The sequence below is a fragment of the Rhincodon typus genome, chromosome 1 (genome assembly GCF_021869965.1).
Source record: "Rhincodon typus isolate 14 chromosome 1, sRhiTyp1.1, whole genome shotgun sequence".
Lineage (NCBI taxonomy): Eukaryota > Metazoa > Chordata > Chondrichthyes > Orectolobiformes > Rhincodontidae > Rhincodon > Rhincodon typus.
In genome coordinates, this window is record NC_063332.1 from 86,658,303 (window position 1) to 86,679,861 (window position 21,559).

Sequence of the window (21,559 nt, forward strand, 5' to 3'; positions counted from 1 at the left end):
AGGTACATTGCATGCCACCTCAAGGGCAGAATCATATATCGCTGCAACTGGCTTAGAGTCAGTGCATCTCTCAGGTGTATTAAGATAAGCATTTGCTAACAGTCTTTATTTGATACTAACAGAAGTTTGATGATAGAGATGCAATTATATGGGTAGAATTATATGGACTATACTTACAAAGTCTATTGTTTTCACTGAAGTATCTGTCTAGCCTTAAGGGGTTTATGGTAGATCATCTAGTTTCCTAAAGAGTTCGGAACACACGAGTGGTACTCTGTAGCTTAACTGGAGGCACACAATAATTGCTGGGAAGTATTCACAATAGATTGCCGCCATGTGATCATAACTGCAGTGATTTGCACATTATAACCACCATTTTTCTTAATATTTAGGAAGTTAAAAACCTCGACAGCTATGATGCAGCTTAATGCACATTGCTGGAGAAAACATGAGGAAGTGCTACTTTAAAAAGTAAATAGATCTTATTGGTCAATAGATGTGGGGAATCCTGCCAGGATCTGGCTGAATTTGTTAATTACTAAATTGTGGCTTATAGTTCAACTTTTCCACTGTTTGGCTAATGAAATAATTGTTTTATTTATGAACCAAATTTCTGTGGAACAGTACACAGCACAAATTATACATGGTTGTACCTTATCCAGAATGCATTTAGGAATGATAAATAATGGCATTCCTAGGTCGTGAGAACTGATGTAATGCACTGTATTTTTCCACATACAGTATAACATCATTCACAGCATTTGACAGGTGACTGTGCTTGTACATAAAAATGTGTAATTTCTTTGTTAAAAAGAAATGAAATCCAAGAAGTCATCACCTTCATTAAATGACCCACTGTTCTTTCCATCTAATACCTGATCAGATATCAATATGTTCTTTCATCTATTTTATCCATGTCCCATAGCATCTCTTCCTTGCTAAGAATTCAGGTAAATATAAGATTGCGCTGTCCGTTTAAAGCCCACCTAAAAATAAGTTATTCTGGCAAAATTTACAATGGAAATTTGAGCCTGTAGTAACATTGTTTAGTGGAAATTCCTTTAGAGGCAATACATTATGGTAAGTAAGTGGATGTAAATGAATGAGCATGCTGAACTCCAACTAGAGGAACAAAAACAAAAGTTGGCATTAGTCACAACAGCTATGTGCGATGGAAGAAATAACTTTACCCCCTGAGATATTAGTCCCCTTGAAATTGCGAAAATCTATTTTTAAAGTGACAGAACTGTTTATTACTCAAGAAGCATAAAAGAAATAACTTTGAGTGACTTTCAAAATGGCACTCAGCATTATAAAACCTTTTTTTCTGTATAAGGGACTCTTTTTGCACACACACACACACAAAACATGGCTTAGCTTTCTGCTGTAAAATTTTGACATTTATAGTCTATCTGTAATGTCGAACCTGTTTTGTCAGAATAGTGAGGTTGCTTTTTGGTAGGCGCTGTCTCCAGTGTATCACTTGAATCGGAGACTGTAATTGGACTATCCCTGGCAAAGACTTCAGACGATTCTCTCCATACGCAGTCTGCTGTGTACTTGCACATAAAATTTGCACGCTTAGGCCTGACTTGCTGAGACGTGTTGTTAAAAATCTGACGACTGTTTGAAGTGGCGATTTTAATTTTTAAGGCAGCATCAACGCGATCGACCACAGTGTAGGTCCCGATGCTGCCATCATCAAAACCCACAATAATGTTAAGGTGTCGCTGTGACAAACTAAGAAAAGCAGGTGTCTTGTAAAGTGAGCATGCTCCAATATTTTTACCATCAGCCAACCTGACAACTATTAAAGTTGACACAGCCCCATTATCATTTTCTTCACTGTTGTTTCTGAAACAAATGTACACCAGGTAACGACCATCACGCGATAATCTCTGACGCCAGATGATTCCAGTGGCAGGAACGAGGCGCAGTTTTCCATTGTGCAGATCCATGATGTTAATGTTGTCATCACCTCGGGACAAAATTCCCAGTTTCCCATTGGGAGATATCTGAAAATCTTCCAGGTTTTTCAGGAAATTATTAGGGAGCTGCACACGTCTGCACACGGCCTCCTCCGTCACACTCCAAACAAACAGTGTTTCAGTAGAAGTAATAAAAACTACATAGTCTGGAGAATCAGGGATAAGCTTGAAATTTACAATAGTTGTGCCGTCATCACAGCAGAACTTCTTCGTGACGCTTCCCGTCCACAAGCTTACAGCGAGCAGCTTGTTTTTTGAAACACCAATTACAAATGTGTTAGGATACGTGATAAATGCATTCCGCATGGGAACCAGAATATTGCAGACTTTGTGACCAGTGGACAGTCGCCATACTCTAGAGACACCTTGGTTACACAGTGAAACTACAAACTGGTCGTTGTGTGTAATCAGTAGTTGGGAGATCCGCTGCCCATTGATGCGAAAGATGTTGTCCCCAGTGACTGTGTTCCAGATATATTGGGTGCCTTTGTCGTCGGATGTGACCATCAGCTCTCCGGAGTATGTGAGGACACAGTTTTCCACAGTGCCATCATGTTTAAACACAGCTTCAATGTATCCTGTGCTGAAGCTCCATTTATGAACAGATTCGGAGCCATCCAATGTGTAGATCAGTTCACCTCTGCCTGGCAGGAGAAGACTTTGAATTGCTTTGCCTGTTTTGTCAATGTTTGAGATTGCTGTTATTATGTCAATATCCCAGACAGAAAGGACACCATTGGTTGTCAAAGACAGTAACAAATTGTGTAGATTCGACTTGACCAACTTTACAATGGCTCCTGAGATTTCCTGCAAACTTGCCATACACTGTCCAGTGTCTCTGCGCCACACGAATATCGAAGACATATGTTCCATGGAAGCAATAATTGAGTCACCGTTTTTGGAGAGGACTGCTGATATGAAGCGTTCATTTCGTTTTGCTTTGAACTTCTCAGCCACTTTCCAGATGTTAGTGTCCAACATTTCAATGCTGAATGTCTTACATATGAGGATTGCACTTTGGTCTTCTGACAGCTCTAAACTCACTACTTCATTATCCTTTCCCCGACAGTCAAAGTCCTCAATAAGTTGAGGGTTAGTAATTTCATCAATATTCCAGACAGACAAACTGCCTTCATTATCAATCATGACCATTTCTTGAGCTGCAGCCAGGATGAGAAGAGATTTCACATACCCACCAGAAAACTCAGAGGTCACTGTTGAGAGCTTCTCACCACTTCCCAAGAGGAAAATGGTGGTCGTGTTCAGGTATTGCCCACAGAACGCATACGCTCCATCTGGAGAACATTGGACACAAGTTACTTCATACCAGCAATGGAACTGGTAGAGTGGCCAGCCATAAATTAAATCAATCACATGCACATCTTTACTCCCCTGCAACCATGCGAGGGCATGGTTAATTGATAATGTGAAGCCATGAATAAAACTGTTACCCCCGCCTGCAATACAGTGTTTGGAGCCCTTGACTTCCACCTCTGATAACAGACATGAGTTATGATTGTCATATATCAACAATGTGTTTTTTGTTGTTGACACAACGAGGTACTTCTCATCATGAGTAAGTTTCATCCCTAGCACGGCTGAGTTTGCAGTTGTAATCTGGCGCTGAATTTGCTGTGATTCCACATTCCAGGTGGTAATTGAACCATTTTCCAGTGCAGCAATGATCACACTGGGGCTTGATGTAGGCAGTACCTCAATCACGTGGATATAGCTGGTAGTTAGTGGGAGTCTTTCAGGACTATACGTCACATCCAAAGAGGAATGTAAAGGCACTATTGAGCAATACTTGGGGCCATCCTTATCGCACTCTAAAAGAAGGTGTCTAAGCTTTGGTAAAGAGCTAACAACAGGTAGAAGTCTTTGTTGCAGCTCAGCAGACAGAGAACCTGGGTTCTTCACAACTTTCAACTTGATGCCTCGCAGTGTCCTTCCCAGAAATTTCAGTTCTTTCTCCTGTGAATAATTGTAAGCAAGATCAATGTCAGAAAGGACTTTGTCAAGATGCCCAATTTTGATCATGGTGTACAGCCAACTGAAATTCATAATGACACTGTACATCAGATCATCTGTCCTCCCACTTTTAGTGAGATGATGCAATAGCTCAGTACTTTTCCTATGATTCACAAAAAAGATATCGGGCTCTAATGAGTTGCACTGGAAGACCCATGGCTGCTCAGGGGCTTGCCTGTCAAATGTCTGTTCACCAATTTGTTTTTCATCATTAATGCTTTTATTGTTAATGTCCAGAGTTTGGTTGTGGCTTTGCTCAGGATGAAACAACCTTGGTCTCCCACCAGCCCACACTCCTAAAAAGTAATCTGCCATGATGCTGTGCATTTCATGTACTTCTTCCTCGTTCTGCAGGTACAGTTTCTGAGCAATCAGGTGAAGGTGTCGATTTGCCCACACTAGAAGTCTGACACTTCTCACCTGCCTCTCCACTAAGTAACCACGTAGCTCTTCTTTCAATCTTGAGATGAAATAACATGGTATCCGCAGTGGATTCCGAAGTTTAGTGCTTGCTGTGATTTCATTAAGAACATAATTGTCAAGTGACAGGACATCTTCCAGCTCCATCTCACTCAGTCCAGTTTTGGACATTGTAATGAAGCCAAGTGCTCTTGAGACCAGTCTAGGACCACACTTATTTTCAAGGGACCAGAAAAGGTGCTCAATACTTTCATGTACTGTCACACAAAGAGAAGTGTCATCGACATCCTTGTGTGATCTCCACTGCTTGACTTCGTGGTAAATCAGATTAACAAACATAGGCAGAGTACATTTTGAGAGTGCTTCATTGACATAGATCTGCTGACCTGAAGTGACCTTTCTTTTCACTTGTAAAAGCTGATGTTTAAGAATTTGGCTGCACATCTTCCGGTCACGTTGAGGCAGTTCAATGTAATTGTCATTGTCCTGTACCAAGCACCTCAGTTTTTGTAGAATGCCATGCTTGTTTGGCAGAGTTGATAATATCACACGTACTGAACGAGGAAGGTGAATGGGGAGCCACCACAATTTGCGTGCCTCCTCGCTATCTGAAAGCTGCTCGAGAGCATCAAAAATTAATACCAGTGGTCGATGAAATGAAGACTCATTCAGAAGGTTTACGAATAATTCCCTCAGGTCTTGTATTTTTTGAGGATAATTGTGTATGAGGCATCGATAGTTAATGGCTAATTGTTCACAGAGACTTTGCAGCAGTGTTTTGAGCTCTGTACTTAGCTCTGTTGTTCCCAAAAATCTCACTGTTATAACTGGTTCAGAATTGGGGCCCAGTTCTTCCTGAAGCCAAGAATAGGCCTGAAATATAAAATAACATTACAAGTTTTTAACAGACATTTGGCGATACGTAAAATCATTTAATGATTGTTCTCAAAACGTGATGCTACTGGAATACATACATTAAGTCTGATTGAATTGCTGGATACAGATAAAAGCTCCATCAGTGTTAATCACAAAGCAAATAACAGTTATCATCACTCTTTAAATTATAGATTATTATTCCATTCTGATTAGTGCCAAGACACCAACAGAAATTACTATCTCTTCATTACCTCCTCTTCAAATGCACTCTCTCCGGGATGTACTGCATTTTAACTTCAAATGACTTAGAAAGACATTCTGAAATTTAGCCACTAATATCCACTATAAACCCACTGACTCCCACATCCTCACACCCTGATTCCTGTAAAGACTCCATCCCATTCTCTCAGTTCCTCCATGTCCATTGTATATGTTCAGATGAGGCCAACTTTGACAAGGGAGCCTCCGAAATGTCCACCTTCTTCGTCAACCGAGGATTCCCCAGCTCTGTTGTCGACAGGGCCCTCAACTGGGTCTGACTCATCTCCCGCACTTCTGCCCTCACCCCTTCTCTGCCCACCCGCAACAGCGATAGGGTTCCCCTTGTCCTTACCTACCATCCCACCAGCATCCACATCCAGAAGATCATCAGATGCCATTTCTGCCACCTCCAGCAAGATGTCACCATCAGACACATCTTCCCCTCCCCTCCCTTGTCCGCCTTCCTTCACCTCCAACCCCCCCCTCCGCCCCCGCCCCCCCCGCCTCCACACACACACACACACACACACACACAGAGCCCTATGGCCACCTTCCCCTGTAACCGGCGAAGGTGCAACACCTGCTCATTTACCTCCTCCCTCCCCAGTATCCAAGGGCCCAAACATACCTTCCAGGTGAAGCAACACCTCACCTATACTTCCCAGAATCTAGTCTACTGCATTAACCGCACACAACATGGTTTCCTTTACATTGAGGAAACAAAGCGTAGACTGGATGACCGCTCCGCAGAACATCTACGTTCTGCTCACAAAAAAGACCCTGAGCTACCTGTTGCCTGCTACTTTAATGCACCACCTTGTTCCCTGGCCAACATCACTGTCTCTGGCTTGCTGCAGTGTTCCAGCAAAGCTCAATGCAAGCTGGAAGAACAACACCTTATTTTCAGCTTGGGGACCCTGCAACCTCCAGACTCAATATCGAGTTCAATAATTTTAGGGCCTAAACGCTCCCATGTCCCAGCCCCCTACCCCACACACCAGGCCTTGTTATCACATAGCCTGCCATTACACACCACCTATTGTTAGTCACTAACAGTCCCCATTAACAACTACTCACCGTCCCAGCCTGATCGTTACCAACTCCTTTATCCATCCAACTGCTCTTTTCTCTCTTTGGACTCTAACCTTTATCCTATCATTTACTCCCTTCCTCATTCCCCCTCCCTATTTTCTGCATATAAACCAACGTTTTCCCAGCTACCATCAGTTCTGAGGAAGGGTCACCGGACGCGAAACGTTAACTCTGATTTTTTCTTCACAGATGCTGCCAGACCTGCTGAGCTTTTCCAGTAACTTTTGTTTTTGTTCCTGATTTACAGCATCCGCAGTTCTTTCTGTGTTTATTCTGAAATTTTGAATTTTGTTTTATTTCTATGTTTTTAAAACTAAAGAAAACGTCTCTGACAGATCAAAATTCTTGTGTGAAATGCAGAGTTTCTATAAGTGACTCTCATTTACTCAGAATGCTTTCTCCAACACGATTGTAATAACATGTCCTCTTGAGCAACGCTACGTAAGTTTTGACAGTACTCATTAACCAGTGTTTGGCAACCAATTCCTCACTTGTTTGCAAGCACATGCGTTTCTGATTTATCTCAATTTCCAAAATAAAAGGCTTATCAAAACTACTTATGAAGAACAGTTCTATGTGAACAAAAAAATCACATAGCTAGGTCCATAATTAATCTGCTTACAAATTACTGAAAACATAATCTAACAATTATAATGTCTTCTGTTCTTGCATGTGATATAATGACACAGCATGCAAAACATGGATGAAAATCCAGTGAGGAGGATGTTATTGTGATGGAGCTCACCCAACACGACACTAAGCTGCAAATGGAATTATTAGAACAGAACAACAAAAGGTTTTAAGCTAACATTAATTTTCTGAAGAAGGGTCTCAGCCCGAAACGTCAGCCTTCCTGCTCCTATGATGCTGCTTGGCCTGCTGTGTTCATCCAGCTCTACACCTTGTTATCTCAGATTCTCCAGCATCTGCAGTTCCTACTATCTCTGAAAGGTTTTAAGAAGTTCCTTTAAGAATGAAAAAGAGGTAGAAGGGCTTAGGGAGGAGCAGTATATAAATAAGAGACAGGTGTGGGGCAAAGAAATTGACACTCATTCCATTGTTAATTTTAAGGGAGAATGATCAAATTTTGTTGAACGAAGATATTAAGAGTTTTGGGAAAAGGTGAATATGAAATTGAATCAAAGAACAGAAATGACCTGATTAAATGGTGGAACCATGCCAAGTAGCTAAATGGTGTACTCTTGACTGTGTTGCTATCCTGAAAAATCCTGAGATCAAGGGAGAAAAACTGAAACAAAAGGTTGATTGAATTCTAAAACGAGTTGGTTCAGAGTCCCCTTTATTAGATTGTACCAAGAAAATTAATAATAGGTATTGAGTAAAATTAATAGTTCTCTGAAAAATGCTATTTTATTCAACCTCCTTAGAAACTTTCACATTCAGAAAGCAAAACAATCCACAACATGCTGCCAAATATCTTTCTTACTGTTATAGAGTCATACAGCATGGAAACAGACAATTGGTAATAACCAGTCCATGCCAAACATAATCACGAACTAAACTAATCCCACCCGCCTGCTCCTGGCCCATATCCCTCCAAACCTTTCATATTCATGTGCTTATTCAAATGTCTTTTAAACGCTGTAATTGCACTTGCACCCATCACTTCCTCAGGAAGTTTATTCCACACGTGAACCACCCTCTGTGTGAAAAAAACTGCTCCTCATGTCTTTTTTAAATCTCTCTCCTTTCACCTTAAAAATGTACCCCCAAGTCTTGAAATCCCCCATCCCAGGGAAAAGACAACTACCATTAACCCTATCAATATCCCTCATTATTTCATAAACTTCTATAAGGTTGCTTCCCAATTTCCTTCGCTTGAGTGAAAAAAGTCCGAGCCTATCCAGCCTTTCTTTATAATGCAAATCTTCCACACCCTGCAATTGCCCGGTAAATCTCTTCTGAACTCTCTCCAGCTTAGTAATATCCTTCCTATAACTGGGTGACCAGAACTGGGCACAATGTTCCAGAAAAGCCAAAATCAATGCCCTTAACAGTGTCAACATGACTTCCCAACTCAAAGGACTGAGCAATGAAGTCAAACGTGCCAATCGTCCCTTTAACCACCCTGTCTATAAGTGACGCAAACTTCAAAGAATTATGTACCTGAACCCCTAGGTCTCTCTGTTCTACAACACTATGCAAGGCCCTACCATTAATTGTATAAGTTCCACACTTGTTTGTTGTACCAAAATGCAATACCTCACATTTATCCAGATTGAACTCCAAATGCCATTTTTCAGCCCATTGACCCATTTGATTAAGATCCCTTTGTAATCTTAGAAAACCTTTTTCATTGTCCACGATGTCACCAAATTTGTTGTCATTTGCAAACATACTGACCATGCCTTTTATATGCTCATTCAAGTCATTTATATAAATGACAAACAAAAGAGGACCTAGAACCAATCCCTGTGGAACACTGCTGGTAACAGGCCTCCAGTCCGAAAATCAACCCCCCAACAGCACCACCCTCTGTCTCCTGTCGTTAAGCCAATTTTGTATCCAATTGGCAATCTCACACTGAAACCCATGTGACCTAACCTTACTAATTAGTCTACCATGTAAAACCTTTTTCTTTGAGTCTTAAACAAGCTTTGGAGGTATGGTTAGTAGGTTTGCAGATGACACCAAATTTGGAGGTGTAGTGGACAGCGAAGAAGGTTACCTCAGAATACAATGGAATCTTGATCAGATGGGCCAATGGGCCGAGGAGTGGCAGATGGAGTTTAATTTAGATAAATGTCAGGTGCTCCATTTTGGAAAGGCAAATCAGGGCAGGACTTATACACTTAATGGTAAGGTTCCAGTGCTGCTGAACAAAGTGACCTTGGAGTGCAGATTCATAGTTCCTTGAAAGTAGAGTCACAGCTAGATAGGATAGTGCAGAAGGCGTTTGGTATGTTTGCCTCAATGGTCAGTGCATTGAGTATAGGAGTTGGGTGGTCATGTTGTGGCTGTACAGGATACTGGTTTGGCCACTTTTGGAATAGTGTGTGCAATTCTGGTCTCCCTCCTATAGGAAGGATGTTGTGAAACTTGAAAGGGTTCAGAAAAGATCTACAAGGATGTTGCCAGGGTTGGAGGGTTTGAGCTATAGGGAGAGGCTGAATAGGCTGGTGCTATTTTCCCTGGAACATCGGAGGCTGAGGGGTGCCCTGACAGAAGTTTATAAAATCATGGGGGGCATGGATAGGGTAAATAGATAAGGTCTTCTCCTTGACGTAGGGGAGTCCAAAACTAGAGGGCATAGGTTTAAGGTGAGAGGGGAAAGATTTAAAAGGGACCTAAGGGGCAACGTTTTCATGCGGAGGGTGGTACATATATGGAATGAGTTGCCAGAAGAAGTGGTGGACTCTGGTACAATTACCACATTTGAAAGACATCTGGATGGGTATCTGAATAGGAAGGGTTTAGAGGGACATGGGCCAAATGCTGGCAAATGGGACTAGATTTATTTAGGATATCTGGTCAGCCTGGACGAGTTGGACCTAATGGTCTGTTTCTGTGCCTTATAACAACTCTATGACTCTAAAATAATTGGGTTACTGGCAGTGAATATATACTTTTGAATATGGATTTGTAGTGTAGTGTAAAGAAGTAAGAACATAGAACATAGAACAGTACAGCACAGTACAGGCCCTTCAGCCCAGGATGTTGTGCTGACCTTTTATCCTTCTCTAAGATCAACCAAACCTGCATGCCCTTCATTTTACTATTATCCATGTGCCGATCCAAGAGTCGCTTAAATGTCTGTAATGTATCTGACTCCACTACCACCGCTGGCAGCCCATTCCACACACCCCCACTCTGTGTAAAAAACTTACCTCTGACATGTCCCCAATACCTTCCTCCAATCACCTTAAAATTATTCCCCCTATAATAGTCATTTCTGCCCTGGGAAAATGTCTCTGGCTATCCACTCTATCCGTGCCTCTCGTCATCTTGTACACCTCTATCAAGTCACTTAAAAGTCACTTAGCTGTTTGAGGCACCTGCCTTCTAAATGTATTATCTTGTAATTAAAATCTATAAGACAGAGTGAATCATCACTGACTGAACTTAGATCCTTGGGTCGTGTGCAATACCATTAGAACACCTATTGGCCTTTGGAATGTCACCAGCTGTAATGTCTGAGTCAGCTTTCATTGTAGTTTTTGTATAATATTTTATAATGTAACATTGCTTATCCTCAAGTACACCAATAGACAGTGTACAGATTGGACTACATGCAGCTGTGCTAATCTATCTTCCTGATAGATAATAAAATCTTAAGAATGCCTCATGATTGTTGACAGCAAAACAATAAATGTTGGCAAAACAATTGGTGTCTATGGTTACTAAAACAAAAAGATAACTTGAAGTGGAAAGTATTGGAAAAATTCAGCAGGTCTAACAGCATTGGCAGAGAGAAACAAAAGTTAGCATTAGGTCAATGACCTTTTACCAGTATTGGAAATGGTTAGAGACATAGCAGATTTTAATCAAGTACAGAGGCAGAGAAAGAGGAACGGTGACAAGAAAGAGTAAAAGGTAGGTCTGTAATAGGATGCAGGGCAAGACAGATTAAATGGCCAAAGTTGTAAGGACTGTCTTTTAATTTTTGTGTCTTTAGAAACAGTGGACTGTAATGAAAAAGAACTATTTTTAAAAACTTGGTTCATAATTTCGTGGCAAGGAATCTGATACCTATTGTGAACTCTGTTTTTTTGTGACTGTGGGTTCCGTCAACATGCAGACAATTAGGAGCCATTGTTTACAAGTGAAGCTGACTGGTTCTCAGCTTCGATGGGTCTGGGTGGGATGTGATAGGTCTGGGTGGGATGTTCTGAGGGTCGGTGTGGACTTGTTGGGCCAAAGGGACTGTTTCCACACTGGTGGGATTCTATGAATAATGAGAGGATTTCAGAGTGCGGGGTGGCACGGTGACTCAATGGTTAGCACTGCTGCCTCACATTGCCAGGGACCTGGGCTGGATTCCAGTCTTGGGTGACTGTCTGTGTGGAGTTTGCACATTCTCCCTGTGTCTGTGTGGGTTTCCTCTAGGTGCTCCAATTTCCTCCCACAGTCCAAAGATGTGCAGGTTAGGTGTATTGGTCATGCTAAATTGCCCATGGTGTTCAGGGATGTGTAGGTTACATATGTTATAGGGGGATGGGTCTGGGTGGGATGCTCTGTGGATCAGTGTGGACTTGTTGGGCCGAAGGGCCTGTTTCCACACTGTAGGGATTCTATGGACATCTAACTGAGCAGGGTGGATGTGGAAACAAGTTACAGAGACACAGATACCCAGAGAGAGAAAGGCACAGAAGAGCGTGCTGTTGTTCTGTCCAGACGCTGCCTGATCTCTGCTCGGAAAACAAAACTCAGTTTAACTTGAAGAAAACCAGTTACTTTTTCCTGCAACAGTTGCAGTGAATTGTGACTTTTAAATAGGTAAATCTGAGACATTTTCCAAGTGAATCAGTTGCTCTATACTTCTTATAACCCACAGGAAGCTTCCAGAGAAAGACAACTTGAGGCCTGGCTAGTTGAAGTAAGATGGTCCCAACATCAGAACTGGGAAACAAAGACACTTGAGTTAACTTTGCAGTTTTTTTCTACCTCTATCAATAATCTATTTTCTGTGTTTGTTTGTGTGAGTGTGTAAGGGGGAACTTATGAGGCGCTTAGAGTTTTGGTTAGTAGTGCTATATGCCAATGGTTTTTTTCTATTTACCTGGAGCTATAGTATAATTATTTAAATCAAATAATAATCCTTGTTTCATATAGAACCCTAATCTATGCTTTCCATCAACCTTAGTTTGAAAGTCTGGTAAACTGGAATACTGTGCATACTTAAAAAAAAATTCACATTTGGTATGACTTTTCGAATAGCTCTATTTTTAGTGCACCACCTCAGTCGGTAGAAGCAAAGTAAAGAATAAAAAGATCTGGTCTAGATTATGTGTAAGCAAGACAAACAGAAAATTATCAACAGCTCCCAGTAATTCAAAAATCAAAAAGAAAGAAAAAACATTTGTTACGACTAGAAATTACTGACCTCAATATTAAATCTAGACAGCTGCAAAGTACCTAATCAAAAGATAAATTACTCTTCCCCAAGCCTACATTGAGATGTGCCAGAGCACTTACATGGTTCCCATACATTTTTCACTCTTGACACTCTACTTTCTGGCATCGTATCCTCTACTAATGTGGCACCATTTGCCACCTGGCACTTTCCTTGCCTGTATATTTCTTTTAAATTTGTTACATTTCTAAATGTTTCAAGGTCTGATAAAAGAATGATCAATGACTTGAAATGTTATAACTTAAACTGGCACGAATGTTCAGAATTATGCACTTTTAAAAGAAAATAATGGCACAGATTTTCCAAAGGTCAGATCATTGTTTTTCCAGTGTAATTGGGAGTTGTGCATTGGGATGCTCTGGAATTCCGATTATAGTAGACTCCGGTGGACTGCCTCTGCAAATTGAAGTTTCCACTGGGCAATTCCTCTACACATGGGCCCTTCCACAAGTATCCATTTAAATCAAACATTTTGCAGGGTTTAGATTCAATTAATTAAACAATTATTCAGGACAAGTTAAGCAATAAAATACATAGTCTAACACTTGAGTAACAATTCAACTGACTCCATACTTAGCTTACAAACCCTCAAATACTTACCCCATCCATTCCCAAGCACACCTCCCCCAAACCACTCACATTCCGTGACATTGACCTGGCACCCACCTCTCTCTCCTAAGTCCTGACACCCAGCCTGGCTCCGTACCCATCAACCATTCTTCCCTCACTCTAGACCCAATACTCCTCTTCCCAATATAGATAAGTGAAAAAGATTTAAACTATCCACTACTCTGACCTGATTTAAAAGTGACATGTGAACATGGAACCTATTTATGTTGACTATCCAGGCTATTTCACTATTTATTTTCTCTCAAGCCAACATGGACTAACTGTGATAATGTAAATGGATTTTGATTGATTCAGTAAAACCATCAAATATTAAAGCATTTTGATAAACTGCTTTTACCTGTTCTGCAACTTTTGCCAGTAAAAGTGTTTTGCCTGTGCATGGTCCACCATAGACAACAAGTGGAGTTGTATGTCCTGCTTTACAAGGCAGTATATACTTGTGTATGAGGTTCAGAGCCTCACATTGGTACTGATAGAGAGAGGAGTACATTTTACAAAGGGACAAGTGCTGCAGAACCTCATCATAAAGTGCATCTGTTTCAATATCAAAGTTTTGTTGAACTGTAGACTGGATAATGTCAATCATATCATCGTAGAATTGTTTACAAAGACCTTCAACGTAGTGATTCTCCACTTCCTCTGAATATCCAAGTTTCATATTGCAGTGGGTAATCGATGTGTATACTCTTAAGTTGGATGAGGCAACAATCATAGGAATGAACTCATCTCTGAGCTTCTCAAGCTTTTCATTTGCAACGGGGTCTCTTATAAGCTTTCCATTGACCTCGATGACATCTGTGTATCGGCTCATATCTGGGTTCTTCACGTGGCGGTCAATATGAGCAATTTTCCTGATGTAACACACGCACTTCCTTAGAAATGCTGGTGTTTGGTTTCCCAGGGCAAATTCAAACTCATCCTCGATTGCTTTAAAAAAAGAGTAGCCAATATCAATATCTTTTGAGTAAAGGGTTATAACAAGTTAATATATTTGTCAATGATGTACTTTACTAACATAATTTAAAGTCTCTTGCCCATAAATACCTTTAAGAGTTTCCAGAATGTCTTGGAACTATTGGTCACACACATGACTTAAGCATAAAATCCTCCGCTAATATAAAATCACACCATAATTTGTCAGACTTTCTACATCTGATGTGAAACCATGACAGTGCAACACATTGCAAGGAAGGATACTAACTGATTAAACAAGTGGGAGAAATGTGATTGCAATACTCTGGTCAAGGGTTAACCGTGTTTATACTAGCATGAACAGAATGATTCACAAAATGTCAATTCCATCTTGACAAGTTTAATGTAGCCAAATGAACCCAAAGTGAGTGTGATTTTGTTTTTGAATTTGAATTTGAATGATTCATTGTCACTTGCATTTTACAGTGAATAGTACGATGAAATACAGTGAAAATCTTCAACTGTCCCCACAATTCGGCACCATTTTGAATAGTTTAAGAATAAAAAGAGTAAAAAGATATAACTGAAAGGGAGTCCATCTTCGTTCTGCCGCCTCTGCCATGAGTCCTCAGTCGGCTCACCCATGACACCTGCACAGCCACCTCTCCCTCCACTGTTTTTGCTGCTGTCTGTGCTGGAGCCACCAATGTGGGAGTCAGCACTCTATAGACACCATCTCTTGGGCACTGGGGCACACCTCGCCACTGCCGCCAAAGATTCCCACGCTGAACCCACACTCGGCCCTCAACCAGGAGTCCCTGGCTCTGCTGCCATCTCGATGTTGCTAGGAGTCCCTTCTCTGGGCCGACAGAAACCAGGCATCCCTGGCTCCACTGCCAGGCCAGACTGCCGCCACATAAGAACATAAGAACTAGGAGCAGGAGTAGGCCGTCTGGCCCTTCGAGCCTGCTCCGCCATTCAATAAGATCATGGCTGATCCTTTCGTGGACTCAGATCCACTTACCCGCGTTCTCACCGTATCCCTTAATTCCTTTATTGTTCAAAAAAAATCTACCTTTTTTTTAAAAGCATTTACTGAAGTAGCGTCAACGACTTCACTGGGCAAGGAATTCCACAGATTAACAACCCTCTGGGTGAAGAAATTCCTTCTCAGTTCAGTCCTAAATCTGCTCCCTCTAATCTTGAGGCTATGCCCTCTTGTCCTAGCTTCACCTGCCAGTGGAAACATCCTCTCTACTTCTATCTTATCTATTCCCTTCATAATTTTATATGTTTCTATAAGATCCCCCCTCAATCTTCTGAATTCCAATGAATATAATCCCAATCTACTCAGTCTCTCCTCATAAGCCAACCCCCTCAACTCCGGAATCAACCTAGTGAACCTCCTTTGCACCCCCTCCAGTGCCAGTACATCATTTCTCAAGTAAGGAGACCAAAACTGCACACAGTACTCCAGGTGTGGCCTCACCAGCACCTTGTACAGCTGCAAAATAACCTCTCTGCTTTTTATTTCAATCCCTTTAGCAATGAAGGACAAAATTCCATTTGCCTTCCTAATTATTTGTTGTACCTGCAGACCTACCTTCTGTGATTCATGCACAAGGACACCCAGGTCCCTCTGCATAGCAGCATGCTGCAACTTTTTATCATTCAAGTAATAATCCTTTTTACTATTACTCCTACCAAAATGTATGACTTCACATTTATTTACATTGTATTCCATCTGCCAGACCTTTGGCCACTCACTCAATGTATCTATGTTCCTCTGCAAAGTTTCACAGTCCTCTGCACACTTTGCTTTGCCACTCATCTTAGTGTCATCTGCAAACTTTGACACCCTACACGTGGTCCCCAGCTCCAAATCATCTATATAAATTGTAAATAATTGCGGTCCCAACACCGATCCCTGAGGCACACCACTAGTCACTGACTGCCAGCTAGAATAGCACTCATTTTATCCCCACTCTTTGCTTCCTGTTAGTCAACCAATCCTCTATCCATGCTAATACTTTACCCTTAATGCCATGCATCCTTATCTTATGCAGTTGCCTCTTGTGCGGCACCTTGTCAAAGGCCTTTTGGAAGTCAAGGTACACCACATCCACTGGGTCCCCATTGTCCACCTCGCTCGTAATGTCATCAAGAGTCCCACTCCTGCCACCCTCCTCTGAAATGCCGCTTGGTCAGCGCTGCCAACTTGAAGAGTCCACTGCTGCTGCCTCCAACCCCTGGAGGAGCTTCGCTGCTGCTAGTGCCGCCACTTCCAATGGCTGGGAAATGCTGCCTGCTGCCACTTCTCCACACATGGCCCACTCTTGCTGCCGTCCATGCCACCAACTAACCCGTCAAAGAAAAGATATGCACAAATCCACTGATGGAGGTGTCCACTGTCTTGTATCAGGATTCAGTTGGTTATTTCCTTGTTCCTGTATATCCAACACCCTGCTGTGGGCTTGGGGGAGTCAGAAGTATGTGCCAGTGTGATAAGCAAACATAACAATGAATCAGGGTGGAATGTGGAAAAGCCACAATATTTTTGTTTTCAGTACCTAAATGTGGATATACCAGCTTCACAAAAGTAGTCAAGGCAATTTTTGCTTACCTTTCCGACAGAGAATGGAATTTTTTCCCCAAATATTTAAAAAAAAAACAATAGGCTGATAATCAGTGTGCTGTTGTGACTATCTAGTTCACGGTTCAAGTATTTTAGTATATTTATTAGGAATTATAGGAGAACAGTCAAAAATGGGATAAATACAATTGAAACACCTTAACAGTGTTTTGTGCACTTAAAAGATTATGATCACGCTGCTTTAAGACATTAACAGCTAAAAGGTAAGGAAATTAAAACGCTGGGCTTTAGTAATTGCCAGAACACTTACAACAAATGGCAGTTCAGAAGGTTACCCAATGCTTGTTTAGAATCAGAATAGCAGCGATTGAGCTATAAAAATAGCAGGCAGCTGACTTAGCTGGAAACGCAGCATTAGCTAAACTTGCAGTAATAGCAGTCCAGAGGGGATTTGAAACAAAATAGGTTAAAAGCATTCAAAAAACACTAAGAGGTCAGATTAATCATTTCAGACCAGGCTACATTGTCTTGGAGGCTGTGGAGTTTAAGAGGATCTTTGGTTTCAATTTATTTGGAGGTATGTTTGCTGGGAGAAGAATTGTAGTTTGAAGGCAGGAGAGTGCTGAAGAAGCTGCCTTAGGCAATGCAATTGTTGCTGTTAGCAGATTTCAGACAGTTAGGACAAGATTGCGACAGTATCATGTTTATATTTGATAATTCAATGAAAGTCAACTTGTATATGCCTAAATGTTCGAGATAAATTCACCAATATTGTTCATTTAAGTTTTGTATTCTTTAATGTATGTTCCTAATCTTAATAAAACCGTTTTCATTGTACCTTTCAAAAGCCTTTGTTTCAAAGTAACAATGACATGCGAACTAAAATTCTTACCTGAGCAGAGGTACTTCCTGGCCTTGCTACTATTCATTGTCCCTCGTTGCTGCAGTATGGTTACGGCAGTTTTGAAAATGTTCTTGATCTCCTCTGATATTTTCATCCATTTCTTGTCATTGTGAGAATTTACAGATGTATGTATCTGTAGAATACAAAGTGAAAATCTTACTTCTTTTATTTGTCCATGGGATGTGTACATTTATTGTCCATCCCCATTTTCCCTTTAGAAAGTCTTGATAAATCACTTCTTAAACTGCTGGTACAGAGAATCCGATAGGGAATTCCAGGATCTTGTAATGGATGATAAAAAAAAGATAAATTTCCAAGTCAGGATGATGTGTGATTCAGAGGGAACCATGCAGGTGATGTTATTCCAATACCCCTGATGTCCTTGTCTATCTAGATGGTAGAGACCACAGGTTTGACAGCTACTGCTGAAGCAGTCTTGGAAGATAACACAGTGCATCCTGTAAATATTATACAATGCAGCCATAGTGCAATGGTGGTGATCAGAATAAACATTTAAGTGACTGACTTAGTGCAAATTTTCCATTAATTTGTAAGATTAGCCTGCGTTGCATTGGTTGATGCGTGAGTTGTGAAGGCATGCTTATCAGCAAGAGAGAAATTAAATTGTTGGAAAGCTTGACCAAGCCACTTACATGCATCTTCTTATGATCAGTATAAAGTAATTAGTAATGACTAAATTTCACTCTCTATAAAGTGAAAATTACCTTAAAATCAAAAAAGACTCTTAACATGGTGTCACAATGATATATCAAGCAGCATCGGGGGTCTGTTGTAACTTGTTTTACGTTCATGACAGCGTGAAGAAATTTAATTTAAATGAAAGAATAAATTAAATGTTTTTTTAATGAAATAGGTTCTGCTACCTGTCAATAGTTAAAATAGTACCTTAATATACTACACTACATCATGTACTTGATTGTAATGTGTGGATCTCTGCTTTCCATTGTTTTGCATTCCAGTATAACCTAAGGAAGCGGACCTTCCTATGAAGCTTGTCCAAAAGCTCTAATGTTGAAGAAGAACATTAAAAGTTAAGCATATGACTGAACTTAACATAGAGTGATGACGTTGGTTATGTTCATTGGGATGATGTTAATAGTCAGGATGGAGAAGAATTTCTGGACTGTGTTCAGTAGAACTTCCTTGTACTCAGTACAATAGAAAGAAGGTATTGTTGCATCTTGTGCCAGGGAATGAGATGGGCCAAGTGGACCATGTGTCTGGGTGGTAACACTTGACTAAGAGACTACTGCTGCAGGAAAGCGTAGAACAATATAAAGCAGAACATCAAAAGTGGCAAAGGACAAAGTGAAACAATATGATTAGGTATGTAACAAGCTTAAAATGAAACTGATGGGAGAAATTATAATGGAACAATATGATTAATGATCTTTAAGCAGGAAATGTATTAGGTACATTCCAACAAAAACAGGAAAACGCAGAACTAAATTCAATTCAGATCCTGAGTGAGAGTGGACTTGACAGACAATAGTTTTAGTTTTCCTTTTGTTTACTATAATGTTAGTCACCGAACATATTCACAAGAGGCTGCCAATCTGTTTTAACAAACGAACATGCAAAAAGAAAATACAAACTATTCTACACGATACAAAAACTATTTGAAATGGTCTTGTTACAAATATCAGAAAGAGAGATCCAATTTTATTATAGAAACGTAGAAACACAGAAGATAGGAGCAGGAGGAGGCTATTCGGTCTTTTGAGCCTGCACAGCTTTTCTTCACGATCATGGCTGATCGTCCAACTCAATAGCCTAATCCTGCTTTCTCCCCATAACCTTTGATCCCATTTGCCCCAAGTGCTATATCTAGTCGCCTCTTGAATATATTCAATGTTTTGGCATCAACTACTTCATGTGGTAATGAGTTCCACAGGCTCACCACTCTTTGGGTGAAGAAATGTTTCCTCATCCCTGTCCTAAATCGTCTACCCCGAATCCTCATCTTGCGACCCCTAGTTCTGGACACACCCGCCATCGGGAACATCCTCCCTGCATCTACCCTGTCCAGTTCTGTTAGAATTTTATAAGTCTCTACGAGATCCCCCCTCATTCGTCAACTCTAGCGAACACAATCCCAACCAAGTCAATCTCTCCTCATACGTCAGACCCGCCATCCCCGGAATCAGCCTGGTAAACCTTCGCTGCACCCCCTCGAGAGCAAGAGCATCCTTCCTCAGAAAAGGAGACCAAAACTGCACACAATATTCCAGGTATGGCCTCTCCAAGAGCCTGTACAACTGCTACAACACATCCCTGCTCCTGTGCTTGAAAACTCTCGCAATGAAGGCCAACATACCATTGGCCTTCTTTATCGCCTGCTGCACCTGCATGCTTACCTTCAGCAACTGCTGCACAAGGATGCCCAGGTACCGCTGCACACTCCCCTCTCCCAACTTACAGCCATTCAGGTCATAATCTGCCTTCTTGTTTTTGCTTCCGAAGTGAATAACCTCACATTTATCCAAATTATACTGTATCTGCCATTGATTTGCCCACTCACCCAACCTGTCCAGATCAGGCTGAAGGATCTCTGCATCCTCGTCACAGTTCACCCTCCCACCCAACTTGGTATCATCTGTAAACTAGGAGATGTAACATTTTGTTCCCTCATCCAAATTATTAATATATATTGTGAATAGCTGGGGTTCCAGTGCCGATCCCTATGGCACCCCAATAGTTACTGCCTGCCAATATGAAAAGGACCCATTAATTCCTAGTCTTTGTTTCCTCTCTGCCAACCAGTTTCCTATCCATTTCAATACACTTCCCCCAATCCCATGCGCTTTAATCTTGCATAATAACCTCTTATGGGGGACTTTGTCAAATGCAAACTGAAAATCCAAATACACTACATCGGCTGGCTCCCTCTTGTCAACTCTACTAGTTACATCTTCATAGCGTTCCAACAGATTTGTTAAGCATGATTTCCCCTTCATAAATCCATGCTGACTCTGTCTGGTCCTGCCACTACTTTCTAAATGCTCTGCTATAAAATCCTTGACAATAGGTTTGAGAATTCTCCCCATTATCGATGTTAGGCTCACCGGTCTATAATTCCCTGTTTCCTCCCTACCTCCCTTTTTGAATATTGGAATGACATTAGACACCCTCCAATCTGCAGGTACTGTTCCATAGTCTATAGAATCCTGGAAGATGACCACCAATGCATCCACTACCTCTAGAGCTACTTTGTTAAGTTCTCTGGAATGTAGATTATCAGGCTCTGGGGATTTATCTGCCTTCAACCCCAACAATTTTCTCAGCACCGTTTCTCTACTAATATTGATCTCCCTCAATTCTTCCATCTCACTAAATCTTGCATCCTCCATCAATTTTGGTATCTGATTTGTGTCCTCTTTTGTGAAGACAGAACCAAAGTATGTATTCAGTTCCTCAGCTATTTCCTTGTCCCCTATTATACATTCCCCCGTTTCTGTCTGTGGGGACCTACATTTGACTTTACCAATCTCTTTCTCTTCACATACCTGTAGAAACTCTTAGCATCAGTCTTTATCTTCTGTGCAAGCTTACTTTCATACTTTATTTTTCCCTTCTTAATCAATCCCTTGGTCCTTCTTTGCTGAATTCTGAACTGCTTCTAATCCTCAGATTTATTATTTTTCTTGGCCAATCTATATGCTTTTTCCTTGGATTGGATACTATCTCTTATTTCCTTTGCAATCCATGGATTGGCCCTCTTATCCATTTTGCTTTTG

General features: G+C 41.1%; 1 protein-coding gene across 1 annotated transcript in view; it reads right to left on the minus strand.

The window, feature by feature from the left end:
- Positions 1-1,311: 1,311 nt before the first annotated feature.
- LOC109916491 (NACHT and WD repeat domain-containing protein 2) overlaps positions 1,312-21,559 on the minus strand; it is an 84,541-nt gene continuing 64,293 nt past the window's right edge. The window contains exons 7-9 of the mRNA XM_048600800.1: positions 17,790-17,934; positions 13,730-14,319; positions 1,312-5,312 (exon numbers count right to left, since the gene is read on the minus strand). Of these exons, the coding sequence (XP_048456757.1) occupies positions 1,374-5,312; positions 13,730-14,319; positions 17,790-17,934 (4,674 nt within the window). The 3' untranslated portion in view covers positions 1,312-1,373. The remainder of the gene's footprint in view (positions 5,313-13,729; positions 14,320-17,789; positions 17,935-21,559) is intronic.